The 23,587-nt window shown below is 39.2% G+C and overlaps 1 protein-coding gene and 1 long non-coding RNA gene across 5 annotated transcripts in view; one reads left to right on the forward strand and one right to left on the reverse strand.

Moving 5' to 3' along the window:
- The window catches only part of zeb1b (zinc finger E-box binding homeobox 1b), a 55,198-nt gene extending 31,821 nt beyond the window's left edge, over window positions 1-23,377 (forward strand). For 3 of the 4 annotated variants that reach the window (XM_046854335.1, XM_046854336.1, XM_046854338.1), the window contains exons 2-8: window positions 7,481-7,639; window positions 14,860-15,015; window positions 16,485-16,687; window positions 16,958-17,069; window positions 17,561-19,197; window positions 19,658-19,838; window positions 21,532-23,377. In XM_046854335.1, coding sequence (XP_046710291.1) covers window positions 7,481-7,639; window positions 14,860-15,015; window positions 16,485-16,687; window positions 16,958-17,069; window positions 17,561-19,197; window positions 19,658-19,838; window positions 21,532-22,265 — 3,182 coding nt within the window. In that variant the 3' untranslated portion in view covers window positions 22,266-23,377. The remainder of the gene's footprint in view (window positions 1-7,480; window positions 7,640-14,859; window positions 15,016-16,484; window positions 16,688-16,957; window positions 17,070-17,560; window positions 19,198-19,657; window positions 19,839-21,531) is intronic. The other variant, XM_046854337.1, reaches the window with a different exon arrangement.
- Window positions 11,203-16,418, reverse strand: LOC124389102. The gene is made up of 3 exons (XR_006926511.1): window positions 16,382-16,418; window positions 15,874-15,952; window positions 11,203-11,907 (listed from the first exon to the last, which is right to left on the reverse strand). It is a non-coding gene; the product is annotated as an uncharacterized LOC124389102 (long non-coding RNA).
- Window positions 23,378-23,587: the final 210 nt, after the last annotated feature.

The raw sequence follows: 23,587 nt of genomic DNA on the forward strand, positions 1-23,587 counted from the left end.
ACCAACAGACAGGACTACAAGTCCATGTGTGCAAACAGTGAAGGGTATTACAACAATTACTATATAACAAGAGCAATCGGAAGAGTGAAATACAGTGCAGCACCGACCGCTACACAATTCTATTGTGGATTATTGTGGTGCAAAGCAATTCTAATCTAATAATAAATATATATGATAAGCGATGCAGATGTTGCACTTATACTATAACAGACATGAACAGCCATTTTCTCTTCAGGCCTTTTTGTCTCTCGAAACAAAAAATGCCATGTTTGCTATGATATAGAGAAACTGGGAAGCACAAGATTCCTGATTCTCCCATGTAAGGAAAATTATTACAGCGATTACAAAATGCTGACTCTGGAAAATCATTTCTTACACTTTATATAAATACATCATAACAAAAACCATCACCGTATCGATGAGCATAGGTTAAATAACAACACACCAATAAGCTGTTAGTCTCGAAACAATGATTAGTACAACAATCCCATTAAAATTATCTTCTTTCTGTTACAGTCAGAACTACGGTCCGAGATGCTGTGCAATAAAATCAATGCCGTTTTAACGGATCCGATTCAATGATTCAACATTGCTGCGGTATCAGATCTGAAAAGTGCTGCTCATTTTATCCTGATAGTAATTGGTGGAATTATTGTGTAAACGGTGTTCTCTACTTCCATGTGTCTTGTACTACTCAGACGTTCAGCACTTTGTACAGTTCTCTTCAGGAGTCCTTAAGGAAACATATTCAGCCTCTCTGTAAGGCAATAAAAATAAACATAACTTTAACTGGAATAATGTTTTTCTAAAACACATGGCTTAAATGCTTTGTGTGTGTCGGTGTGTGTATGCGTGCATATGGTGACTGGCTTTTGTTTGATGTGACGGTGTTCCGCTTTCTTGTGGTTATGAATATGTGTGTAAGGCGAAAGCAGAAGACGTCTTGTGTTGTCTGTGTGTATGTGTGCATATTTTGTATGTGCATTAAAGTATTATGTGTAAGTGTGTATTTAGACCGAAGATAGCTGAGTTAACAGTGCATATGGTGAAGAGCAAACAGAAGGATTTGTTGTATTATTTCTTCTTTGTGGTATTTTGTGATGTGTGTGAATGAGAGGGAGGGCAGTGGAGTGGTGCAGTTGCAGGGAGAAGAGGTGGAGAAGGTGAAGGAGTTCAGGTACCTGGTTTCAACAGTGCAATGTAATGGAGAGTGTGTTAGAGAAGTAAAAAAAAGAGTGCAGGCAGGGTGGAGTGGATGAAGAAGAGTGGCAGGAGTTATTTGTGATAGAAGAGTATCTGCAAGAGTGAAAGGGAAAGTTTATAGGACTGTGGTGAGACCTGCAATGTTGTATGATTTAGAGACAGTGGCATTGAGTAAAAGACAGGAGGTGGAGCTAGAGGTAGCAGAGCTGAAGATGTTGAGGTTTTCGTTGGGAGTGACGAGGCTGGACAGGATTAGAAACAAGTTTATTAGAGGTACAGCACATGTAGGACGTTTTGGAGACAAGGTGAGGGAGGTGTGATTAAGATGGTTTGGACATGTGCAGAGGAGGGACATGGTGTATATTGTAGAAGAATGCTGAGGATGGAGCTGCCAGGTGGGAGGAAAAGAGGCCAAGGAGGAGGTTTATGGATGTGGTGAGGGAAGACATGCAGGTAGTTGGTTTGAAAGATACAGAAGTAGAGGACAGGGGGGTATGGAGACGGATGATCTGCTGTGGCGACCCCTAATGGAAGCAGCCATTAAGAATAAGAATAAGATTATAGGAGCAAAAACGAACACCCCCTTTCTCTCTCTCTCTCTCTCTCTCTCTCTCTCTCTCTCTCTCTCTAGGTATGCATTTGTTAATTGTCTGTCATGGGAATGTTTGTGTATAGCAGGAGTAAAGGGGTGTGTCTTCATTTCTACCCTTTGTGCTACAGTGCAGTTGTGCTGTCAAATTCCTGTAAAGATTAAATTTAAAGGACGTGACTAGAAAGTGTCCACCCTTTCAAATGGAGATTGTGAGTTTGAATTCTACAGCCAGAGCCCAAATCATCTGGAAACCCAGGGAGCAAAATTGGCCATGCTCTCTGGACAGAAGCGATGGCACTCTCTTTCCTGCCAATTACAGCAACACTGGAAAGTGGAAGAGGGCGAACATTATGGGACCTACTGTTCATTATTCATCCACAGCAAAACACTAATGTCATTACATTTCTTTTTGAAAATGCCGTAGGAGTTTAATAAATGTGCAAATTGGACTTTCTAACACTAGTATTTAATATTGCATTGTATTTTTTTCCTTTATGTATGTCAATATTTTGGATTTTTACAATACAATATGACTTCACTTTCATATAATATTTAGTTGCATTAGCTATATACTTGCCTAAATGTATGAGATTTTACACATGCTTATGCTTAAATAAATTGAAATAATGTGAGGACGAAGACAGGCCTAATTTTAGAAATCCAAAAGACTTGCCGGTTCAAAATCAATGTTAAATTGTAAATTGATTTCTGTTTTATTTACATAAGTAAGTTTGCCTTTCAGAGTTATGTTTTTCTTTGCTCGGCTAGCAAGTGTGGTGGTTTACCTGTAGCTTCATCTTCATATCCATCAGGAAGTGGCATGAAGGCTCTGAAAAAACATAATGGCTCATAATCTTGTTTTCATTATAAACTTTGTAGTATTTTGGTTTTGCTGGTGCAAAGTTAATTTCAGAGTAAAAATGAGTGTTTGTTTAAGAGATAAACCCAGAGCACATGAGTGGCTGGTGAGGGTTGAGGCAGGGAGTGCTGAGCATGCCCCTTAGCCCTGGGGAGTGATGCTATGTCAGGAATGTCCAATCATAACACTTACTTAGAGTGCATGTGTCATAGCGACACATCAGTGTGTCAGCTTTTCCTACCTTTATTACAACCAACAGACTCAACACAACTGTCATGGAGCTGGAAATGTGAAGGTTAGAGTCACTGATGATGCTTAAGCAGTTTAAGCACAGACTAATCAGACTGAAGCATTTTCTGTGTAAATGTTTGTAATTGCATTTGATAGTTATAACTTGGAATCCCCATCAAAGGTTTCACCAAAATCCACGATGGAAATCCATCCACTATCTATATGTATGTGTTTAACATATGTGTTTGTGTTAGCGTTAATCTTTTACATTCCTTCCTGTGATTTATTCCAAAACACATAATTAGTTCTTGAATCACATCTTAGGCATATCATTGAGAATTTAGTACTTGTGCTTGCTTTTGAAAACAAATGTAAAAAAAAAAAATATCCACATTCAGATGTTTCAATATTATGGTATATTTTGTGTCGATTCGTGACCTAATCCTAATCAAGCTCATATAAGTTCCAGGTTTAACCCTTTTAAAGTGTGAAAAAGTTCAAAGGAGGTAAATACATATGCGAGGCACAGTGTATTTAGTTTAGTTTAAACAACAGATGTGGCTGATAATGTGTTTTGTGAAAAAACTGATCTTTCGACCCCCTAAACAAACAAGTTTGCTCATAAAGCAACCTGCCAGAATGAGGACATATACGTAATGACCCATGAGCATTTAATTATGTTGATAAAAACACAAAGTGTGCGTCTGATGTGTAATTCCTTTTGGAAACAAACTATATGTAGAATAAAGTTTTCGGTTTTCAATATTATTAGAGATTAGAGATTATATTATGTTGCTTATATGGGTTAAACATTTTTCTTTTCTCAGAACTTCTTTCTTCTTTCTGTTCTTTGAACATACATGAGGGAGCTTTCTGGAATAAGGAAAAGATTACCTTTGGGTTTTGCATATGACTATGTATAGAGATTTAGATCACCTGATTAGCTGAACAGGACTGTGTTACTTGTTGGAAGAAGGGGCAGATTTGCTGGAAGTCATAAAGCAGAGACAGGGAAAGAGCTATCGTTCTTATAATTAACATTTTAATTAACATTTTCAGCCAGATGCATTGTACATTATGCGAACGAAAGCTCAGAGCTCATCAGTGATGTCATCTTAATGCCCAAATTGTGGTTTTATAATTAGTATACATGTAGCTTGGTCTAGACAGTACATGTTCTTTTTCTCTCTAGAGAAGTGTGCATGTGCATGACCAGGCGCTTTGTGGGATTATGCAGAGTCTAGGTTAGGTGGCATTTAACGGCGGTCCGTGGCAGGTGTCGGCCTACAGGCCTCGGGCTTTAATGGGCAGCTGATATGCACAGACTCGTGTTAGCTTTCATTAGGAGCTTAAGAGAACTAACCCAGAACTCAGGCCTTGTGGGAAAACAGGGAGCATAAGAGCTGATAAGAGGAGAGAATGTGATGTGCAGTGATTTTAGATTGCTTCTTCCTGATGAGCATTGAGACAGCTATATAAAAGCGTACTCCATTACGTGCATAAAGGATGGTATACAGCATATCATGCAAAGCAGTAGTTGTTTGTCAGTAAACATCTGTGTTATTCATAACAGGATGCTCTCTTGGGATTTAGAGCTTGAACAGGTATGCAAAATTAGTGTACAGTGTTGTGTGTACAGTTCTGCTCTTTGATGCAGTCACCTTTACAATATTGTGGGGGAAAAATCAACAGTGGCACTTTGTTTTTGTGTTGAACCGTTCTTAGTCGTAATATATGCATTGCTTAATGACCCCTGCTTTCCGTTAGGTCTGTGTAGCGCTCTCTGTTTGTCGCCAAACTAATGTTGACCATTTCTCTTATCGAGTGTTTGTTTAGTCACTTTTCCTGCATGTAGCTCCTACAGGCAGTAATGAACGCTCTCAGGTGTGACAGTGTAACTCAGCCTGCAAAAATTTGTCACGGATCAGTCACCCACACCCCGTCTCACACATTTTATGTGCCCCTTGCCTGCACTGCCTGATGGGATATGTAGTTTTGCCTGATTTTTGGTTAAATTTTTTTGTGGATTTGTTAATTATTTTACAGGAATGAATATTATACCCTGATAGATAGAAAAAATGCCAAATATAGAGATTGGTTCAGATTTGCTAACAGTGTTATACCAGTGTAGGTATGAGAGGGAGAAAGAACAGGGGAAAAAGTCCTAGGGATAAAAAAGCACAAAATCAGCTTAATGTAAATGTATTAAGGCGAGCAGTGGAAATGTGTGTATGTGTGTGTATATGTGTGTGCAAGGGTTTCAGCTCCATAGCCAAGCCCTGTGCTGACTTTGCGCCTCTCAAAGGAAAATTGATTTGGCCGGGTTGGAGAGAGGTACTTAGATGAGTGGAAAAGAGAAATGAGATGAAGCGGTTGGGGGGTGGAATTGCTTTGGCACACCTTCAGTTTCTCATACACTGTTTTTTGTTCTTTAACACCTTTTGTATTCTATTTCTATCATCATAATACACTTGTTTCTATTTGTGCACCTTGAAAGAAACATTAAGGGAAAACACATTGTCTCTTCTCTTAGTGAGTAAATGTCCCCTTGTTAAATTCAATAAAAAACTACAGGACTGGAGGGTACAATTTTTTAGTGAGGAACATTTTTTAGTGTATGTACACTATTATGGCTTACCCACTCACTTATCTCAGTGTTATCTCGCTCTCTTTCTATCCAACTCTCACACACACAGTGCTTTAGACGTCATCCACATTCACACTCATTTCCTGAGTGTACTGTTTTTTCTTCTCTGTAAATAGGAATCAGCAGTTTGTCTGGGCTAATAGACATATGAACTCATGATTGCCACAAAAGCCTCTATGTTGCTTTAAGCTCAGCACGACTCTCAGGTTAACAATATGAACTGAAGTATATTTGAAAATCTGGATAGGTAAAATTTGCTAGTCTTTAGGGTTAAATCTGATTTTCCTGACTAATCTTAATGACAATTTATATTAGAAACCAGACTAAAACCCTCAGAGGATATAATTTATTATATATTTTATGTTACATCTTCACAACTCCATCTTTCTCGTACTGCTGATGGTAACGAAACAGACTCTTTAAGTGTGATTTATGCTACCAGTTCTGTTCCAGCTTTATTCAGCCAGCACTTACCTTAACGAATGAGGACTCGTTAGGTTAGGCTATCGCTCCGTCATTCCCTCTTCTAATAGAATGTCACATCATGCTGAGGCAAGCACGCTCACTTCTGCACACAGACATACACATACACACTGCTAATTAAGGTCGCCTGGTCAGCTACGACAAATCAATGCTGCTTACACTTATCAATCTAAAAAAAGAATACAGTTTAAGTGGTATGAAAACAGTAAGAGCAGGGATCAGATGAGGAATGAGAAAATAACACTGGGGTGGTTGTCAAGAAGTCAGACTTGAAGACAGACTAGTACTTCCTGAGTATTGTTTATGTATCAGGACTACTGCAGTTTCCGGACCTAATTTTTGCATGCTTTCAGCTGTTGTTACTTCATCCTGTTTGCTTTTTAAACATAATTTACTCATTGAATTACGCAAGTGGCATCATAATACTGTTGCATAGACAAAGTTGAAGCAATGAATATCGCCTTTGATACTTGATATATATATATATATATATATATATATATATATATATATATATATATATATATATATATATATGCCACCAAACAAGACTAAAAAATGCTAAAGTTGAAGAACACACTGGCTTATTTATTTTACAAATGTACATACAGTGCATCACACAGTCAATTCTCTTCATAGCTCTCTTTAAAGGACTCTAGTTTGGAAAATAATTTTTGAATCTTTTCAAATCATCAGTGGCATCCACAAAAAAATAGTACATGTAATGTGCTTTAAAAATGATAGCTACAGTAGAATGAATGTGGTGTGGTGGTAGAGTGCTTTGCTTCCTCACAGCTCCATCTCCCATTTCCGTCCTTAGGTCACATTACTGCTTGCGTGCACATTAAAATGTCTTTCTCTTGGTTTTCCAGCATCCTCCCAATTCCCATAAACATACAAGTAGGTGTTTTGCGTATTCCAAAATTGCCTAGGTGTGAATGTGTGTATGCATGGTGATGTACTGGCTTTCCAACCAGGCTCTATTACCCCCTTTGCCCACAATCCCCCTGTGTGTTCCTGGGTGATATTTCAGATCCACACCCATGAGGATAAAACAGTTATAGCAGAATGAATGATTGAAATAGAGTGGAATTAATTGTATGGATGGGAAAGTGTGACATCTGGCAGTTGAAACGACAGTAACTTAAATGTGTGGTCTAAAAAAGGTAGAAATAGAAGAACGTCTCATGTACCTACGTTTTGTTTGCTGCTGTAACGTGAATGAGAGCTATAAGCCAATCACTGCATGAAGGGGAATTTGAACACAAACACATTTTCACACTGTGTCAACCAGAGTCATTTTCTGTGTGGTTGCCGTGATTAAATAAAATCAAACCTGTGACAGCTCTGATCCAACATTCCACTTCCTGTGTATATATTTTCTTGTGTATTTGTCCCTTGCTGCATCCATTTTATAAACACCTCTCTCTAATATTTCCCCTCTTCTGTGTGTATGTGTGCGCAGTGAGTAACTACAGCCATGTACTGGAAGGCCAGTCAGACTCTGATGATGAAGATAAGCTCCATATTGTGGAGGAAGACGGGACACTCGTTGATGGAGCTGACGGTGACAGCGTTGCCCACGACGATGATGCCAACGGCACTGAGGACCGATGGGATGAAGGTAATATGCCAACTAGTTTTTTTTCTAGAAAAGTAGGTGCAGGTTTATCATTAAAAACATAAGCTATATTTTCCGTACCCTTGATTTTTTGTGGAAGATGAAAGACGTGTTTATCAGGCAATCTTTTCTTAATAGTGTAAAATTAAGCAACAGAATTCTTGGCCATTAGCTGTTAGCTGATGAATGAGGGTGTGTGATACATTAGTGACTATGGAGGTTCTGAGGAAGATTTGAGCTGCTGTGGAGGGGATGTTTACAGTACATTTAGTGTATTCAGTTAATGTGTGTGCGTATGCTAAGAGTGGTATTGGGTAGTAAATGTAACTGAATATACCAGTCTCAGAACCATCAGTAGCACAGCAAATTAATTGAATTGGGAGATTTAAGGCAAATAAATGAGCAATTTGCCCAAAAGAGACAAGATAGTAGAATTCTCTGACTAATTAAACATCCATTTATTTTCTTGCTATAATATTTAATTGATATGGTTATTCTCAAAAATCAGGATACTGTGTGCATGTAAGTTGTACTCTAGTTTGGGATATACACACTTCTCTGGCTACACTACCCATAACTCAAATGCTGAAAAACATTCATTAGCAGTATCAGGTCTACAGTATCGACTCAACCCTGTTTTTTTGTTTGTCTCAAATTTCAGCCTCTCCCACTCATTCCCTTGTTGCTCTTTAAGCTCTCCCCCTACCTAGTGCAGAGGCAGACAGACTGACTCTCTGTGGGCTCCATGTTTGTTTTAAAGCCTCTCCCCCCTCATCGTACACCTCCACTTCATCCTCCTGTCTTTATAACAGAGATTCACACTCTCTTGTTTCCTCTCAATCATCATGATTAAAAGCAATCGCTGCCTTCCTGCATGCTGTCGGCTTTTATATTCCTCAGAATAAAACCACACCCCTCCTATTCTTACTGCTAGTACAGTGGCTGCACCGGCACTTTTCTAGTTTATCTGTTACTCTGTGCTGTCAAGCTCACAATTCTAACACATGCCCATGCACAAGCAGATATTGTGTAAAGGTACAGAAGACATAGTAGACAGGGGGGGCGCCTAGGGGAAAAAAATTGTCGCGGTGTCAAAATTCTCCCCGGTATTCACATACACAGGCATTCTGACTGCATGCGCTAGACCTTTTTGGGAAATGGTTAAGCAAGCGACCTGAGGATCAAAAGGAGGTGGCTTTATTCCAGTCTTGCAAAACTAAATAGCTGTTGAAATTGAGAAACGGAGAGGGAGGAGAGCTCATGCTCTTGCTGCCTCCCCCACTCCACCTCCAACCAGGCTACATTCCCTAGTGCGTTTTCTTGGAGTGTTTACAAAGATTTTATGATGGTTTCACAATTCGTAAATTATACATTCCCAAGCTCCGTTGGCTAAAACATTTATTCCAATTGACCCAAGCATTCTAGTGTGATTTGGAAACTTCCAGACATCTCAAATCATCACATCATTAAAAAAAAAAAAAAAGGAGAAAAAAACCCACTCCAGAACAAGGGCCTTTAACATGCTTTTGCAAGATGTAAAAGAATGTGTGTTTAATATGTAGCTGATCAGAGCTCCTGGGGTTCTCTTTTATTAGCATTGAATTGGAAATATTCTAAATGTATACTTGTTCATAAACTTTAATATCTCATATGTATACTTGGGATACATCAAATTCATAAGATGATGGAAGGAACTTTAATAAATATCAATTGTCTAGCCCCTGTCTCACTACTCATTTAAATACAAACACACCCACAATTAACTATTTATACCACATGTTTATGCTTCAAAGGAAACCTTAATAAATGACTCGCTTTTGCTACTGGGAAACCAGCAAACAAAAACAACTTGAAGCAAGGATTTGATCAGTGAAAATGAGAATGCTTTGGGATTAATATAACTGAATTCCGATGCTGCATTTTTTTCTGTAACAATAAAATGATTAAGGTGCTGCACAGGTACAGTATTACATTTATGCACATGGTTTCCAACTTGGATTACTAATGGGGAAAAAAATGTTTGCTGAGGAAAATGACTGGTGATAAACTACAGAGAATTTACAGCAATTAACTTGGCCACTTCCTAAAACGCATTCTCTGAGAATCAGAATGCATCCCATTTTTCATACTCTAGTATTTCTATTGAATTTCCTCTATCCGAAAACATATTTGCATTAAAAAAAAAAAAAAAAAAAATCCAGCGTGAAAATCATAGATAATTATTAACATTCTTAAACAATGATCAGAACAGGAACAGACCACTGTTGTGTGCTTCACATAGTAGTGTGTGCTTATACACAAAAATCTATGTGAATATTCATTTTAATCTGTATGGCAAAACGTCAATTTTCACTGGGTCTGAATTTAAGCAAAAAACTTTTGTTGTTTTTTTGACCCCCAAAAACATGTATAGAAATCTTCACTAAAAAAGGAAGACTACATTTGACCAATTTGAGAAAACCTGTCACTTCCAAACACATATTTGAGAAAATGGCAAAAACATGCATTAAATATTGTACCTGCAATTAAATAGTTTTCTTTTTTAGGGTGTGTTTCACTATTACTTTATACAAATATACATATCAATTCAGCTCAAGAATTGATATAATTTTATCTGATCTTATTGTCATATTTTTATATATATATATATATATATATATATATATATATATATATATATATATATATATATATTTTTTTTTTTTAGATTTATATTTTTATTTAGATTATTTTTATTTATTATCATTATGATATGATTTTATCATTGATATGATTTTAACAAGAGCTTTGCACTTTTTAGAATTGAGTAAAATGACAGAATATATAACTCTCTCATTCAAACCGGCTGTGTTCAGGTTACTAAAACCAGTTTAGCCAGAGCACTAACTAGCTAATTGCATTCACAGCTATGTTGAAAAACTACCAACACTATGGTTAGGAAGACACGACATGCAACACCATGGACACTAAATTTCATGTCTTTGGCAAATGTAACGAAACAGAATAAAATGGAAAGACTTTAACAGGGCGATTTACTTGCTCATTTCATTAAAGATGATGTCTCTGTAGTAATGGACTATTATAATCTCTGTTTGAAGGTATTTTTAATCCCCTGTGGAGTGGACAGTATATAAGGTTTAGCTAGTGCAGCAGGGAAGAACTTTAATATGATTAGCATCTTGATACAGTGTACGGTAAGAAATGTAATCAGGTGAGTCATAGGGAACTTCCAGTAGGATCCTGACACAATGTGAAGGCCATTATTTCTGGGAAATGTAACGCAGGTTCGCAAGTACCAGTGCACATCATTAGAAACATGAATGATCAGATAAGGATTTATTAAGATACTTTAAATAGTGCACTATTTAATGAAAAGTCTCATTACAGCCTGAAGCCATACTTAAGCCTTTTACACCTAGTTGTGTTATATTCTCTAATTTACATACCAACAAATAAAAAAAAGCCCTGTGCAGCATAAAATGTATACATAAATGTATAGGCACCCAAAAATGTATTTAACAAACCGTTCGTACTTTCATACTCACCTTCTGATCTTCTACCTTCACCTCTGTTCTTGTGCATTAGCAGAAGAGGAAGTGGACATGTGTACAGCTTTAGCTTTCAAACCACATTACACAACCATATGCCATAAGCTTGGTTCATATTTTTACTTGTTCACGGCGGCCACACAGGACAGAATAACAGCCGTGGTGTTTTATCTCCTGCCATTTTTAAACATCAGTTTTTCCTCTCGTTTCTTTCTTATTGGACTTGCTGTTCAGATACTATTAACCTGATTATGTGATGCATCTGCAACATGCTTAAACTATGACATATATTTTTTATTTATCCGGCTGTTGTATTGCTCAGGGTACGCTTATTGTGACATGGAAAACGTTTTGGGCTGAAAGCAAAATCTTCGCACAATATTACAAAAGATAAAATACTATGCTTCACATTTGAAAGCTTCGGTCAAAGAAAAGTTTTTAACCTTCTGTACATACACATTTATATTTTTTTATTTTTTTTTTATTTTCAATGTAGCCTGTATTTGCTTTTCACTTTTTTCAGTAAGTGTCATTCTAACGACTGCACCATTGTACTTCCTTATTATGAACACCACTGCAGCAAAAAAAAAAAAACAGTACACACATAGCTGGTAAAGCCCAATGCACCTCGAGGGCTGTTATGCTTTACTTTCATGGCCATTTGATTGGAGTGTCGCTCTCATGCAAGATGGTGTCCTGTCACCGGAGAACGTCATAAAGAACCTGAGCAGAACAACAAAAAGCAGTAACCTTAAAAACATTTTATAGTGGTAAAAATAATCCTCTCTTATACAACCATTGAAATGACTACCTTACTGGAGATTATTTTGCATCCTAAGAAACTGAATTTCTAAAAAATGGCCCACTTGCTGTTTATCTTCTTCAGTTTCTTTCATGGGTAGCTTTGTGAATGGGAAATGTGTCTTTTATGCTGCCTATTAAACCCTTTTTCACACTATAAGCATTTGCCCGGGTCACAGCACTCTTTCTTTATTCTCTCTGATAAAGCAGCTGCAAAATCTTCCATGTCGGACAAATGCACACTACTATGTCAAAGTACCAAATTAACACGAAGTCACTGACGTCCACAGTAAAATAAAGAGCCGGAGATGGTGTTTATTATTTGGCTCACCCCAAACGCCCACATACATACATCTCTTTAAATCGCTCCGACGCCCAAATGCACAATTGTCCTCAGGTGTTCCAAATGTTGTTTTGAGTTGCGAGCGAATGCCATTAGTTGTAATTGCTGACATTGCGCTCTCATTTCGAGTGTGTGCACGCATGAGAAAGTGCAGATCTCAGGCTGAGATACACATATGTAGCCTCCAGACTTGCTTTATCCCAAAGCCTTCATTTCTTCATTCTCTCTCGTTAGTGAGCGATAAAGAAGCAGAGCACAGTGCTCCAATTAAGCGCTTAATTTTACAGGAGGTTGAGCACAGTTTGTGCATTAAGGGATATTGGGAAATCGAGAGATTGAGTTAGCTATTCAGGACTAATTTGTTTTGTTTGTTTTATAAGCGGGCTTAGTGTCTCTTGCCTGTGTGACTTTGATTTTATAATTATGACTTTGATCTTCTAATTATGTGTTGAAAACCTACATGCTGCTTTGGCTTTTCTTTTCTCTTTCTGAAGAGAAAAAAGGTGTTCATGTATAATGTATCAGCATCTCACACTTTGTTGCATTGTCTCTGACTCTTAGAAGTCTCCCAGTATAGGACTTTAATGCACATTTAACACTGTCCAGAACAAACCCCAGCATCACCAGCATAAATGATTGATTTAGTGTTTTGCTGATAACAGTGTTTGTTTGGGAAAGAAAGCTTGTTGTGAAAAACAGGTGATGTTGTATAGTGTATACACTATGCCCTAGTGATTTTATCACCTTGGCTCTTTTACACCCTAAAAAGCTGAAGATTAAAACTAACAAAACTAATTGTGCAATTTGTAATGACTTATTTATTGGATTTGAGGAACTAATAGAAAACCCACTTGAGTTTTTACAGAAATTGGAGGCTACATTCTTTTTTTTCCTCTTTAATGGCAAATTAAAGCTACAGATATGCTTTAATTTTATTATACATACATACATATATACATACATACAGCATTGTTGTTCACATACAGTGACTGTATACCTTATGTGTACCTGGAGGATTAAAAACTATATCCACTAGGGGGCATCTTAGGGCTGAAACCCCTATGCTTTCTTAACTACTTCCTTAGAGGAATATTATTACAATAAGAGGAGATTATTTTTTATTTTGGATAGATTGCACAAACAGTCACAGCATCATCAGTGAAGGTGGTATGTTAAGCCATTTAATGAAATCTCAGTCTGCTCCTGACATAATGTTACACACCATATTAGAGTGCCCCCACTGTTCATGTTGGTATTACATGACCAGGACATGGATTATTCATTTTGAGCTACAACTGCAAAATACATGTGGCAGCCTTTGTGCATAGTACATATACAAATAAGTGCATGCGGTTAAAAGAAAGGTTTCGTTTGGATTAGTTACTGATGTCACATCACAAGTCTGGAAGCTCAAAGTGATGCTATCGAGACTGATGTATGCATCGGTTCCACCAAGGTGGGTGACAGAGTTCATGCCGCCCATGCTCTCTGGGACATAAAGAACATGAGAGACAGCCAGATATCTGGAAGTATTTTCCATCCCAGCACATTGCCACCTGACTTCACTAATGATATCTCCTCCCTAACAACGAAGCAAAGCTAATAAACCTAGTCAGGTGGGTCGGGGTGAGTAGTGGGGAGTGTCAGGACCAATGTAGGCAGATCATATATCTATCATCAGATTCATCAGAGTACTCATTACATATTTATGAAGATGTAATGGTCATGCAGAGTTCAGTTTACATACTAATCGAACACACCTGGCTCTAATGTTCAACCGCTCTATGAGACACCGATTAACTGAATCAGGTGGGTTCGATTAAGACTGGAAAAAAAAACAAGTGTGTTAAATTTGAAATTATTACACCAAGATATACAAGTTTTGAGACGGCTCCAAAAGGAGCTCTGTGGGCTATCAAAAAAAATTACACCGGCTTTCACAAACCGTTTGGCTCGGGTTTATTTTTAGGGTTTTTTATTTTTTTTTTATTTACAGAGACATCCTGCTAAATAACATTTTTAGGGCAAGTGAATTACTTTTTTTTAGTATCTGTTTTGGATATCTCTGCTTTCTGACAAATTCAGAGAAACATGTCTTAAGTAAACATAAAGTTTATAGTAATTTGTTGGGGGCCACCAAAACCAATAGAACAGCTCCAGTTTGCTTGGTATTTATCAACCTGATCCATACTGGAATAAACAATTTTCCAAAATGAATATTCCCTCAGTTGTTGTTTTTAATGTTGGTGAATGCTATTCATCACATCAGTCCTAAATTTCCCATACATGTTCATTTTGATGAGAACTGAGGTGGGACCAGATTTCTGGGCCAGAAATATGTAAACACGATCAAGAACCGTTAGAAAAGGAATAGATTCTCTTCACTGCAGTGTAGTGCGCCGTCTATAAAGCTTTATGATTAGTATAGATTAGTTCGAGGAACATTTCTAAATATTACAAAGAGCACTTTCTATAAGAAAGAGGACTGGATCATGGGTTTAGCAATAACTGTGCACATGTGTGTGTTGCAGTGAAAGAGGAGTGTGTGTCAGAGGAGGATGAGAGGAGTAGGGATGCGCTTGTTGAGGAAATGCTTCAGCAGGGAGACACAGCTGTCATTTTTCCAGAGGCACCAGAAGACGAACAACGTCAGGGAACACCGGAGACTAGCGGCCATGACGAGAATGGTACATGCACACACACTGTCTCATTTTCTCCCCTTGTGAGGACTTACCATTAACAATTATTAATATGGCTGATTGAGGCTTCACCTAAACCTTAAACTTAGTAACCAAGAGAAAAACAAATTTCAGTTCTTGTAACCAGCATATTTAGGCAAAACTGTCAGATATTCCTATTCTTGTGGGTACATTTGTTCCCCACCAAGATATATGTAGATGCCCATACACATAGACACGCACAGTCTAATTTGAATTCAGAGTCACGCCGAAGCACAAGTTTCACACACAGAAACACACCTATAGACACACAGCATGCCTTTGATGACTCTGAAATTTCCACCTCACCTGTTTGAACAGAAAGTGGGGAAAAAGCAGCACCTGAGCAAATCTTTCATACCTACGAGAGTTTCTCATGTCTGTGTGTGGGAGCGATTCACCTGACTACAGGAGTTTAATACGTTACCTGTTAACAGGTAATATGTTACCTGTGGGACTTTTAGATAGGGAGATAGAAACCTTAGCCAGGTGCACTTCAATTCCTAGTCACAGTTTGACCTATGAATAATTCAGATGATTAATGCAGATCAATAAGATTATGAGGCAGTTTAGAAACTAACATGCGCTCTATAGCGATGCATAAATAGGCCGAAATGACAAATAGATTAACAATTATACTGTGTAGTTGGACTCCGACAGACATGATGAATTTGAAGCTGAGCTGATCTATATTCATGTGCAAATCGGCTATCCAATTAATAAAATGTTTCACACGATTAAATTCTAATGTAATGTCTTCTTTGCCCCTTTCACCCACACACTGTCAAAAGACTTTCCTCCCCTGTTAATTCACTGGCAGTTGCTCACCTCGTTTTTTTCTTTTTTGTGTGATTACCAAACGTCCTTTGTTTCTCCTCGGCTCCTCTCTTTCTTTTGTGCTGAAGATCTTGGGACAGAAAGAGAACGAGACTTGTTGAGTTGTGCTGTAGCTGTTACTCGGTACACATCAAAGGCCTCTCTCTATTACAGTGTGCGATTGAAGTTCACATATTGCTCTACTTCATTTCACACTCTTCACAACCAACACAATAACCCACACGCGTGCACATGCACTCACACGTTTTTCAGGGGCCAACAAGATGTTGTTTATCAAAGCCTCATTTGTATATTTATCCAATATTATGCACAATTTCGATATTATTGTAACGCAGTGTTGGGTTTCAGTGGCTTTCTGTAATCACGATCATTTTCCTTTGTGTCTCTCATCCAAGCACATCTTATTTACAGAGCACACATTTGTGTGAACTGTGTTCGTATCAGAGACTCGCACACACAGCATATGTCCTTGTACTCATATCATTGTCCTTGCACTTACCATTTGTTGCTCTGCCTCTTTCTCTCTTTTCTCTTCGTTTGTTTTCCTCCCTCTCTCCCCCTCTTTCCCCCTCTCTCTCTCTCTCTCTCTCTCTCTCTCTCAGGCACACCAGATGCGTTTTCTCAGCTCCTCACCTGTCCCTACTGCTCTCGCGGCTACAAGCGCTACACATCTCTGAAGGAGCACATAAAGTATAGACACGAGAAGAGCGAGGACAACTTCAGCTGCTCACTTTGCAGCTACACTTTCTCCCACCGCACACAGCTCGACCGACACATGAGCGCTCATAAAGCAGGCAGAGACCAGGTACTGCATTTAACCATCAATCCTTTATAACCCAGTACATGCTTTTAGGAAATGTATAGCACTTTTAAGAGTGTAGATTTCAGATGTAAAGCTAATTCAGTATTTACATATCAGTGTATGGGGGTTTCTTAAAGCTGAATGTGTAAAAGTTTAATAACATCCCATATTTCTTAAAACATTAAATAAATTAAGACACATTTGCAGTTTATGAATATTAATACATATATAGAAATACCACAGTATAAAGCACATGTTCTGTCTCTTTTTTAGCGGCATGTAACCCAAACCGGGGGAGGAGGAAACCGTAAGTTTAAGTGCACTGAATGTGGCAAAGCCTTCAAGTACAAACACCACCTAAAAGAACACCTGCGTATCCACAGTGGTGAGCACACTAACGTATTTTTGGCATTGCATGTCTGTCTGTGTATTTGTGTTAGTTAATAAGGAAATTCAATATTAGTGTTTGCCGCCAAAGTCCTGCATACGCAGTTTCTGGCTCAGCTTCTGAAATAGGAAACATGCTAGTGTTTATACTGGCTCTTAATTGTGCAGTTTATGTAAACTAATTGTGCAGCAATTGATTTCATCTGGAACATCTGGGCTTTTTGGATTGTCTGCTTTACTTAATTTTATTTACAGTTCAGTGCATGTATTTGTTATAAAGATATTTTTCCAGCCTTCGTTTTAATCTTACTAATGAACAGGACATTTCATGCAAAGCATTCAACAGGAACATTCTAGCATAATTTAAATAGGAAAGATTTAATTTATGCTAAAGTTTTAGGCAAAAGATCTTGTATAAAGGAACATCATATAGGTAAAAATTGTAGTTGCATAAAAGTCTATAAGCATTTATATGTTTGTGTTATACAGGGGAGAAGCCATACGAGTGCCCCAACTGTAAAAAGCGTTTCTCTCACTCCGGCTCCTACAGTTCACATATCAGCAGCAAGAAATGCATTGGCCTCATTTCTGTCAACGGACGCACACGACCATCACCAACCACAGGAGGCACAAAAACCCCTCAGTGTCCTTCACCATCCCTGCCCTCCTCCCCTTCCACTGCCCGCACTCAGATCCGGGACAAATTGGACCATAGTAAACCCTTGCAGGAGCAGCTCCCAATCACACAGATTAAGTCTGAGCCATTGGACTATGAGTATAAGCCTGTGGTAGTTGCCCCGACTGCCCCTGGAGGAGTAAATGGGGTTTTCCAAGGAGGAGCAGCAGCACCACTACAAGGGGCAGTGCAGGCTGTGGTCCTCCCCACTGTAGGACTGGTCTCCCCAATCAGCATTAATTTAGAGGCCTTGCAGAGCATGCTAAATGCAGCAATGGATGGGAATGTGATCAGGCAGGTGTTGGAAAATGCCCAGACCAAAGGCCAGCCTGCAAGCACTGGCAGAGTGGCTATCGCACAGGCTCCACAGCAAGTCATCCAAGCCATCAGTCTTCCCATTGTCGACCAGGACGGTAACACCAAGATCATAATCAACTACAGCCTCGACCCACAGGCTCAAGCAGCTCTGCAGAACTTAAAGAAAGAGCCAGTGGGGCAGAATGCGGACTCTTGCAAAGCTGAACGAATGCCTGAGGATCTGACGGTTAAAAGCAAGACAACCAGGGACAAAACCAATATCACTGTGGATGAAGAGTGCCAGGAGGAGGGCAAACTTTCTAATCACATTACAAATAAACACTGTGTCAAAGAGGAACAGGAGGTTAATGGAACATACTTAGACAAGGAGAAGTCTGAAGCAGATGATAAATTGTGTCCTGGGCAGCCCCCATTAAAGAATCTTATGTCTGAGTCAGTCAAGCTCCCTACTAATGCTGCCAAGCAGTGGTTTGACAAGGTGCAGAATGGGCAGGTTCCAATGGAGGTCTCAACAGCCACACCCCAGAAAGAGCAGACAAACAGTATAGACATTAATGGCACTCCGGAGGAAACTTTCGAGTCGATGTCAGAGCAGGACAGCGAAAGAAACCAAGAGGAGGAGGAGATGGAGCTGCGCAGCCCAGCTGAGGGCACTACAGCTGGGATAAGTGGAACAGAAAATGGCCCCACATCCCCTTTACCACTAAATCTATCTGCAGATGGGCCTGTGCCAGCCCAGACTGCAGAGGAAGGAGAGGGACCTCTTGATTTGTCTCTCCCAAAATCTGTAGCGGCAGCAAATACAACCAGTGCTCACTCTGTTTACTCAGCTCAGGACGAGCCTTTGAACTTGGTTTGCACAAAGAAGGAAGTGCTCAGCAATGCAAGCACCAGCACTGCCATCTATGCCAGCCAAACAAGTGCCAATCCCCTGAATATTGTGACCACTCAACTGCCCACCCTGTTGGCAATCGCCAAGCAAGGAGGTGGACAGTGCCTGCGTACCCTCACCACCACCACTAAACAGACCATCTTAATCCCACAGCTAGCCTACACCTACACCACTACAGCCTCCAGTCCAGCAGGGGGCGACACACCACAGAAAGCCATTTTACAGGTCAATGGGATCAAGGTGAGACCAGAGAAAATGATTGTATCCTAATCAGCAAACAAAATGTATGAGTTTTCTATATTCAGCACCACTAGAGAACCTTGAAAATTAGTTTTCTTTATTTTATTTACAATAAGAATCTGTTTTATTCAGGGGGGGTGGTTGATTTTATACAAAATGCAGAAGTAAAAACTAGAATGGGGATCATATTACATTACCTGACATATTAGCATTGTTTTAGCATGACGTTTGTGTAACATTGTCATTACTGACCTACTTGGTCGGTTGTTCTTTTTTGTACTATCAAACAAATTGTTTGTTGGCCTGTCTGAGCCTAATGAATATATAAAGTCAATTGTTACTGCACTATTTCATGTTTATATTGGTTTCTATAGCAAGTATTTTGCAGAAATACCTGTGGATGCGCCATAAAAGATCCTTATTATATAGAGCAAAGTAACACATGTTGGTGTGTGTTTAGGAGGAAAAGCAGGAGGCCGGTTTAGAAGTGGCTTCGGTGCTGGAGGAGCAGACAGACTCGGACTCTGGGCCAGTGAGGAAGAAGATGAAGAAGACTGAAAATGGCTTGTACGCCTGTGACCTGTGTGACAAAATCTTCCAGAAGAGCAGCTCCCTGCTTCGACATAAATACGAACACACAGGTATGTTTTTCATTTGTAGACGGCGAGATACTTGGTTCCTCTGATTACGAAGAGAAGCGCATATAAAATGTAATTCAGTTGTGAAATACTGACAGCAAATTTCAAGTTTCAAGCAAAATTATGGTGAATTATTACAAATATATTGTAACAGCAGGAGGGTGTGGTGAATTTTCCTCTTGTCATGCGCTGGCAGTGAATCCGAATCTGTTAGTAATTTTCTCTCTTTCTAAGAGCATTAGATTTCAGTTAAGTCAAAAGCTGCTCACATCTCTGTGTTCAGAGACTGAGCCAAAAGCCAGCAGCCTACATCCCAATGACATCACTGTGCATTTTCTTCCCTCCTTACAAAAGCCACAGTTTATATAACCCTTACCTCCAGCACATGGGCTGTCACACTGTGTTTTGATTCATTGTTTTGTATTATTATCCATGGATACATAATGACATGTAGTGCCTAATCCTTTGTGAGCAGGCTGGGGAAAGGAGATTAATATAGAGGTATTTGTCACTAAGCAGCTTTATAAGCCAGTGTGCGTATGGTACCTTTTAAAGAGTTTCTGTAACATGCTCAGTCTCTCATCTCCTGTGTATGACGGCATGTAATGGGAGTAACAGTGTGCTAATTACTCTGTACTTTAGAGGAAAAATAAATGTACTGTATTAGTAGCAGGGTTTGAAAGGAACGTACACTGATCCAAGAAATGTGTGTAAAAGATGGAACTAATGGACAACATTGTTAATTTACTAGACACAATTTTATCTGATTATTTTATAGTCTATATGTATGCTGCTTGTAGGATGTTTTCTTGGAAAAGCATCTTTTTTTTTTTTTTTTTTTTACCACGAGTGAGGATTTTTCCACTCAGACCTGGACTGAATGACACGACCCACAGCAGGCACGAATTATCCAAAAAAAGAAAAAGAGAAGTAAAAATAAAACTGGTGGTTTGGGGGATGTCTCAACTAATAATTAATATAATTTCAGGCTGGTTGATACGCAACACAAGATCGTCTGTTGTCCGTGTGATGAGTTTATCATGCTTGTCGTTTCTTTTTACTTTCAGATCAGCATGCTTGGACACACATCTGCAGACAGCACGAACAAATTGCTTGTCTGTCTCAGTAACATTTATATTTTGGCTGCTGTCCTTTTACTGTAAACATGATGAGAAACATTCGATGCAAAATTATTGACACAAAGGAAAAAAAAGCACACTTTAAAACACATGCAAACTTGTTTGCAGTTGAAACATCAAATCACCATCATTCATCACTATGCAGAGAAAACGAGTTTTTCCACACATAAGAAAATTAATAAAAAATTAATACAATTAATTACAATTAATTATAATAAAAATAGTCATTTGCAAGGAATAGACAAAAAAAATATGGTTATGATGAAAGTTTTTCCATCCCTGTATCAAGCTTTGGTTAAGGGTTGCACAAACTGGAAATGCGGTGCATGAACTATGCTTCGTTTGGACGACGATTCGAATCATATGTTGAGGTCAGATGACACAAAAATCTGTCTCTGGACGCTATTTGTGTGTTTGGCCAACAATCTGGGCTCCATTCAAGAAAAAGTGTTTGAGTAAAAAGATCAGCCATGATGATGCAGGGTGATGATAATGACAGTGTCGATTGCATCACAGTGAAATCAAGCGCACCCGTTTATTTGTCCTCTGTCTTACAGGTAAACGTCCTCATGAATGCGGGATCTGCAGCAAAGCTTTCAAACACAAGCATCACCTGATCGAGCACCTGCGTCTGCACTCGGGAGAAAAGCCGTACCAGTGTGACAAGTGCGGCAAACGCTTCTCTCACTCCGGCTCCTACTCGCAGCACATGAACCACCGCTACTCATACTGTAAAAAGGAGGCACACAGCCAGAACCTGGTGCAGAGGGACGAAGAGGAGGAGAACGCCAACGAAGAGCAGCCTGGAGCAGCAAGCAGTGCCGCCTCGCCCCCGTCTCAGGTCGACTCGGACGAGCGAGGGAGCAGTGCCAGGGAGGACGAGGAGAGCGAGGAAGAAGACGCAACTGGTTCGGGAAGCGTGGTGGACGAGGACGAAATACAGGTGGTGAGGATCGGAGAGGAAGGAGGAGAGGACGAGGATGACAGCGGAGAACAGTACAGAATGGAGGAGATGGACACAGGAGACGAGGGGGTGGTTCTGGAGAACGGAGAACATGAGGAGGGTGCAGTGGAAAGTCAAGAAGAGGGAGAAGAAGATGGAGAGATGTTGAAGGTTGTGGTGATGCAGGATGGCGAGGAGGACGAAGAAGAGCAGGCTGAGAACACAGAAGCGATGGACTTGCAAGAAAACATAGGAGAGCAGAAATCTGAGGGTGAAGGAGAAAGTGTGGAGGAGGAGGAGGGTACAAATGAAGGAAACACACCCAGTGAAAATGGAGATGTGAAATGAAGAGGAAACCACATCAGGGCTTTTCTCGCTCTTATTCTTTGCTACTTAGTTTTACAAAACAAACAAAAAACCGTTACTAATTTGAACAAAGACTGCAGATTTGGCTGCTTTTAGAAGATTGCAGGAAATGGTGCAAGAGGAAGGAAGGAAGAAAAGAAGGAGGAAGTGAGCGAGCGCAGGAGCCCTGCCATTGCATTTTATCCCACTACTGTGTATAAAACCCTTTGTGTGCCTGATGATTAAAAAAAACAAGTGTTTTTTTTTCCAGATAAGGACAATTTTCAGTGTTTATGGTTTGTATAAATACAAAGTTTAATGAAAACCGACACGTATACAGACTGAAAGCTAAACGCAGTTTAGCTAATAACATTTTATTACTAAAACCTTTGGTTTCTTTTTATCAGTGTTACTAATTTTTTTGTCACTCTTGTTTCAACCTTAAAAAAAAAAAAAGCTGTACAGTTGGGAGAGATTTCTATACATTTTTATTGCCAATGAACAAAACTCAGTATTTTATTGCATATGAAGGAAAGAAAATGATCCTGTGCACTACCATGCTCCCAGTTTACTGATGATCACCTCTGTGGGCCTTGTTTAATGTCTACCTTTCAGTATTAATACTCTCGAGCTAACCCATGTTTCATGCTAGCCTACGCTAGTGCAGCGTTCTGTCTATCGGTTTTGTTTGGAAGTGGTCTGTGAGCCTTAAATGTAAGATAAAACAGGGGAACACAATCCTAGATCCAAAAAATGAAATGAAATTAATGAGACGGGTCAAATTTGCACCCCCACACTTTCCCTTATGCAAAAGCATGCATGTGTTAAGTGCCATTGCACAGAGCTGGTGCACTTCTCTCACACTCTTCTTCAGCAGCATGTTCCTAATGTGGTAGCAAACCTGTGACCCCTGACCCTGAACCACTAGTCCGAACTTGAGGACTGTTCCTGTCTCTTTAAGGAACAAAAAGAATTTCTAACAAACAGTCAGGAATTAAAGAACAAAACATTTCCAGCTTTGAAGTGTTTCTGCTTTCCCCTGTTCGATGCACTTCTTCATGTGATTAACTGCGCATTCGCTTTTACTTCAGGTATTAAATATGAACCCACCATGACCTTTCACCTCTAGTATTTTTTTTTTTCTTCTTTCATAACAGTCAGTATTAATTGTTGTTTTTTGGTTCGATGTGTTTCTCAGTGAACGTTGTGTAATGTTTGTTTGCAGTCATGGCAGTATTATTTTTTCCTCACCCTCTTCATCAGTATACGTTTAGTTTTAGAGACCTTTTATATTTATGTGTCTTATTTTTTTATATTTTTTTTTT

This window comes from Silurus meridionalis, chromosome 7 (genome assembly GCF_014805685.1).
Source record: "Silurus meridionalis isolate SWU-2019-XX chromosome 7, ASM1480568v1, whole genome shotgun sequence".
Lineage (NCBI taxonomy): Eukaryota > Metazoa > Chordata > Actinopteri > Siluriformes > Siluridae > Silurus > Silurus meridionalis.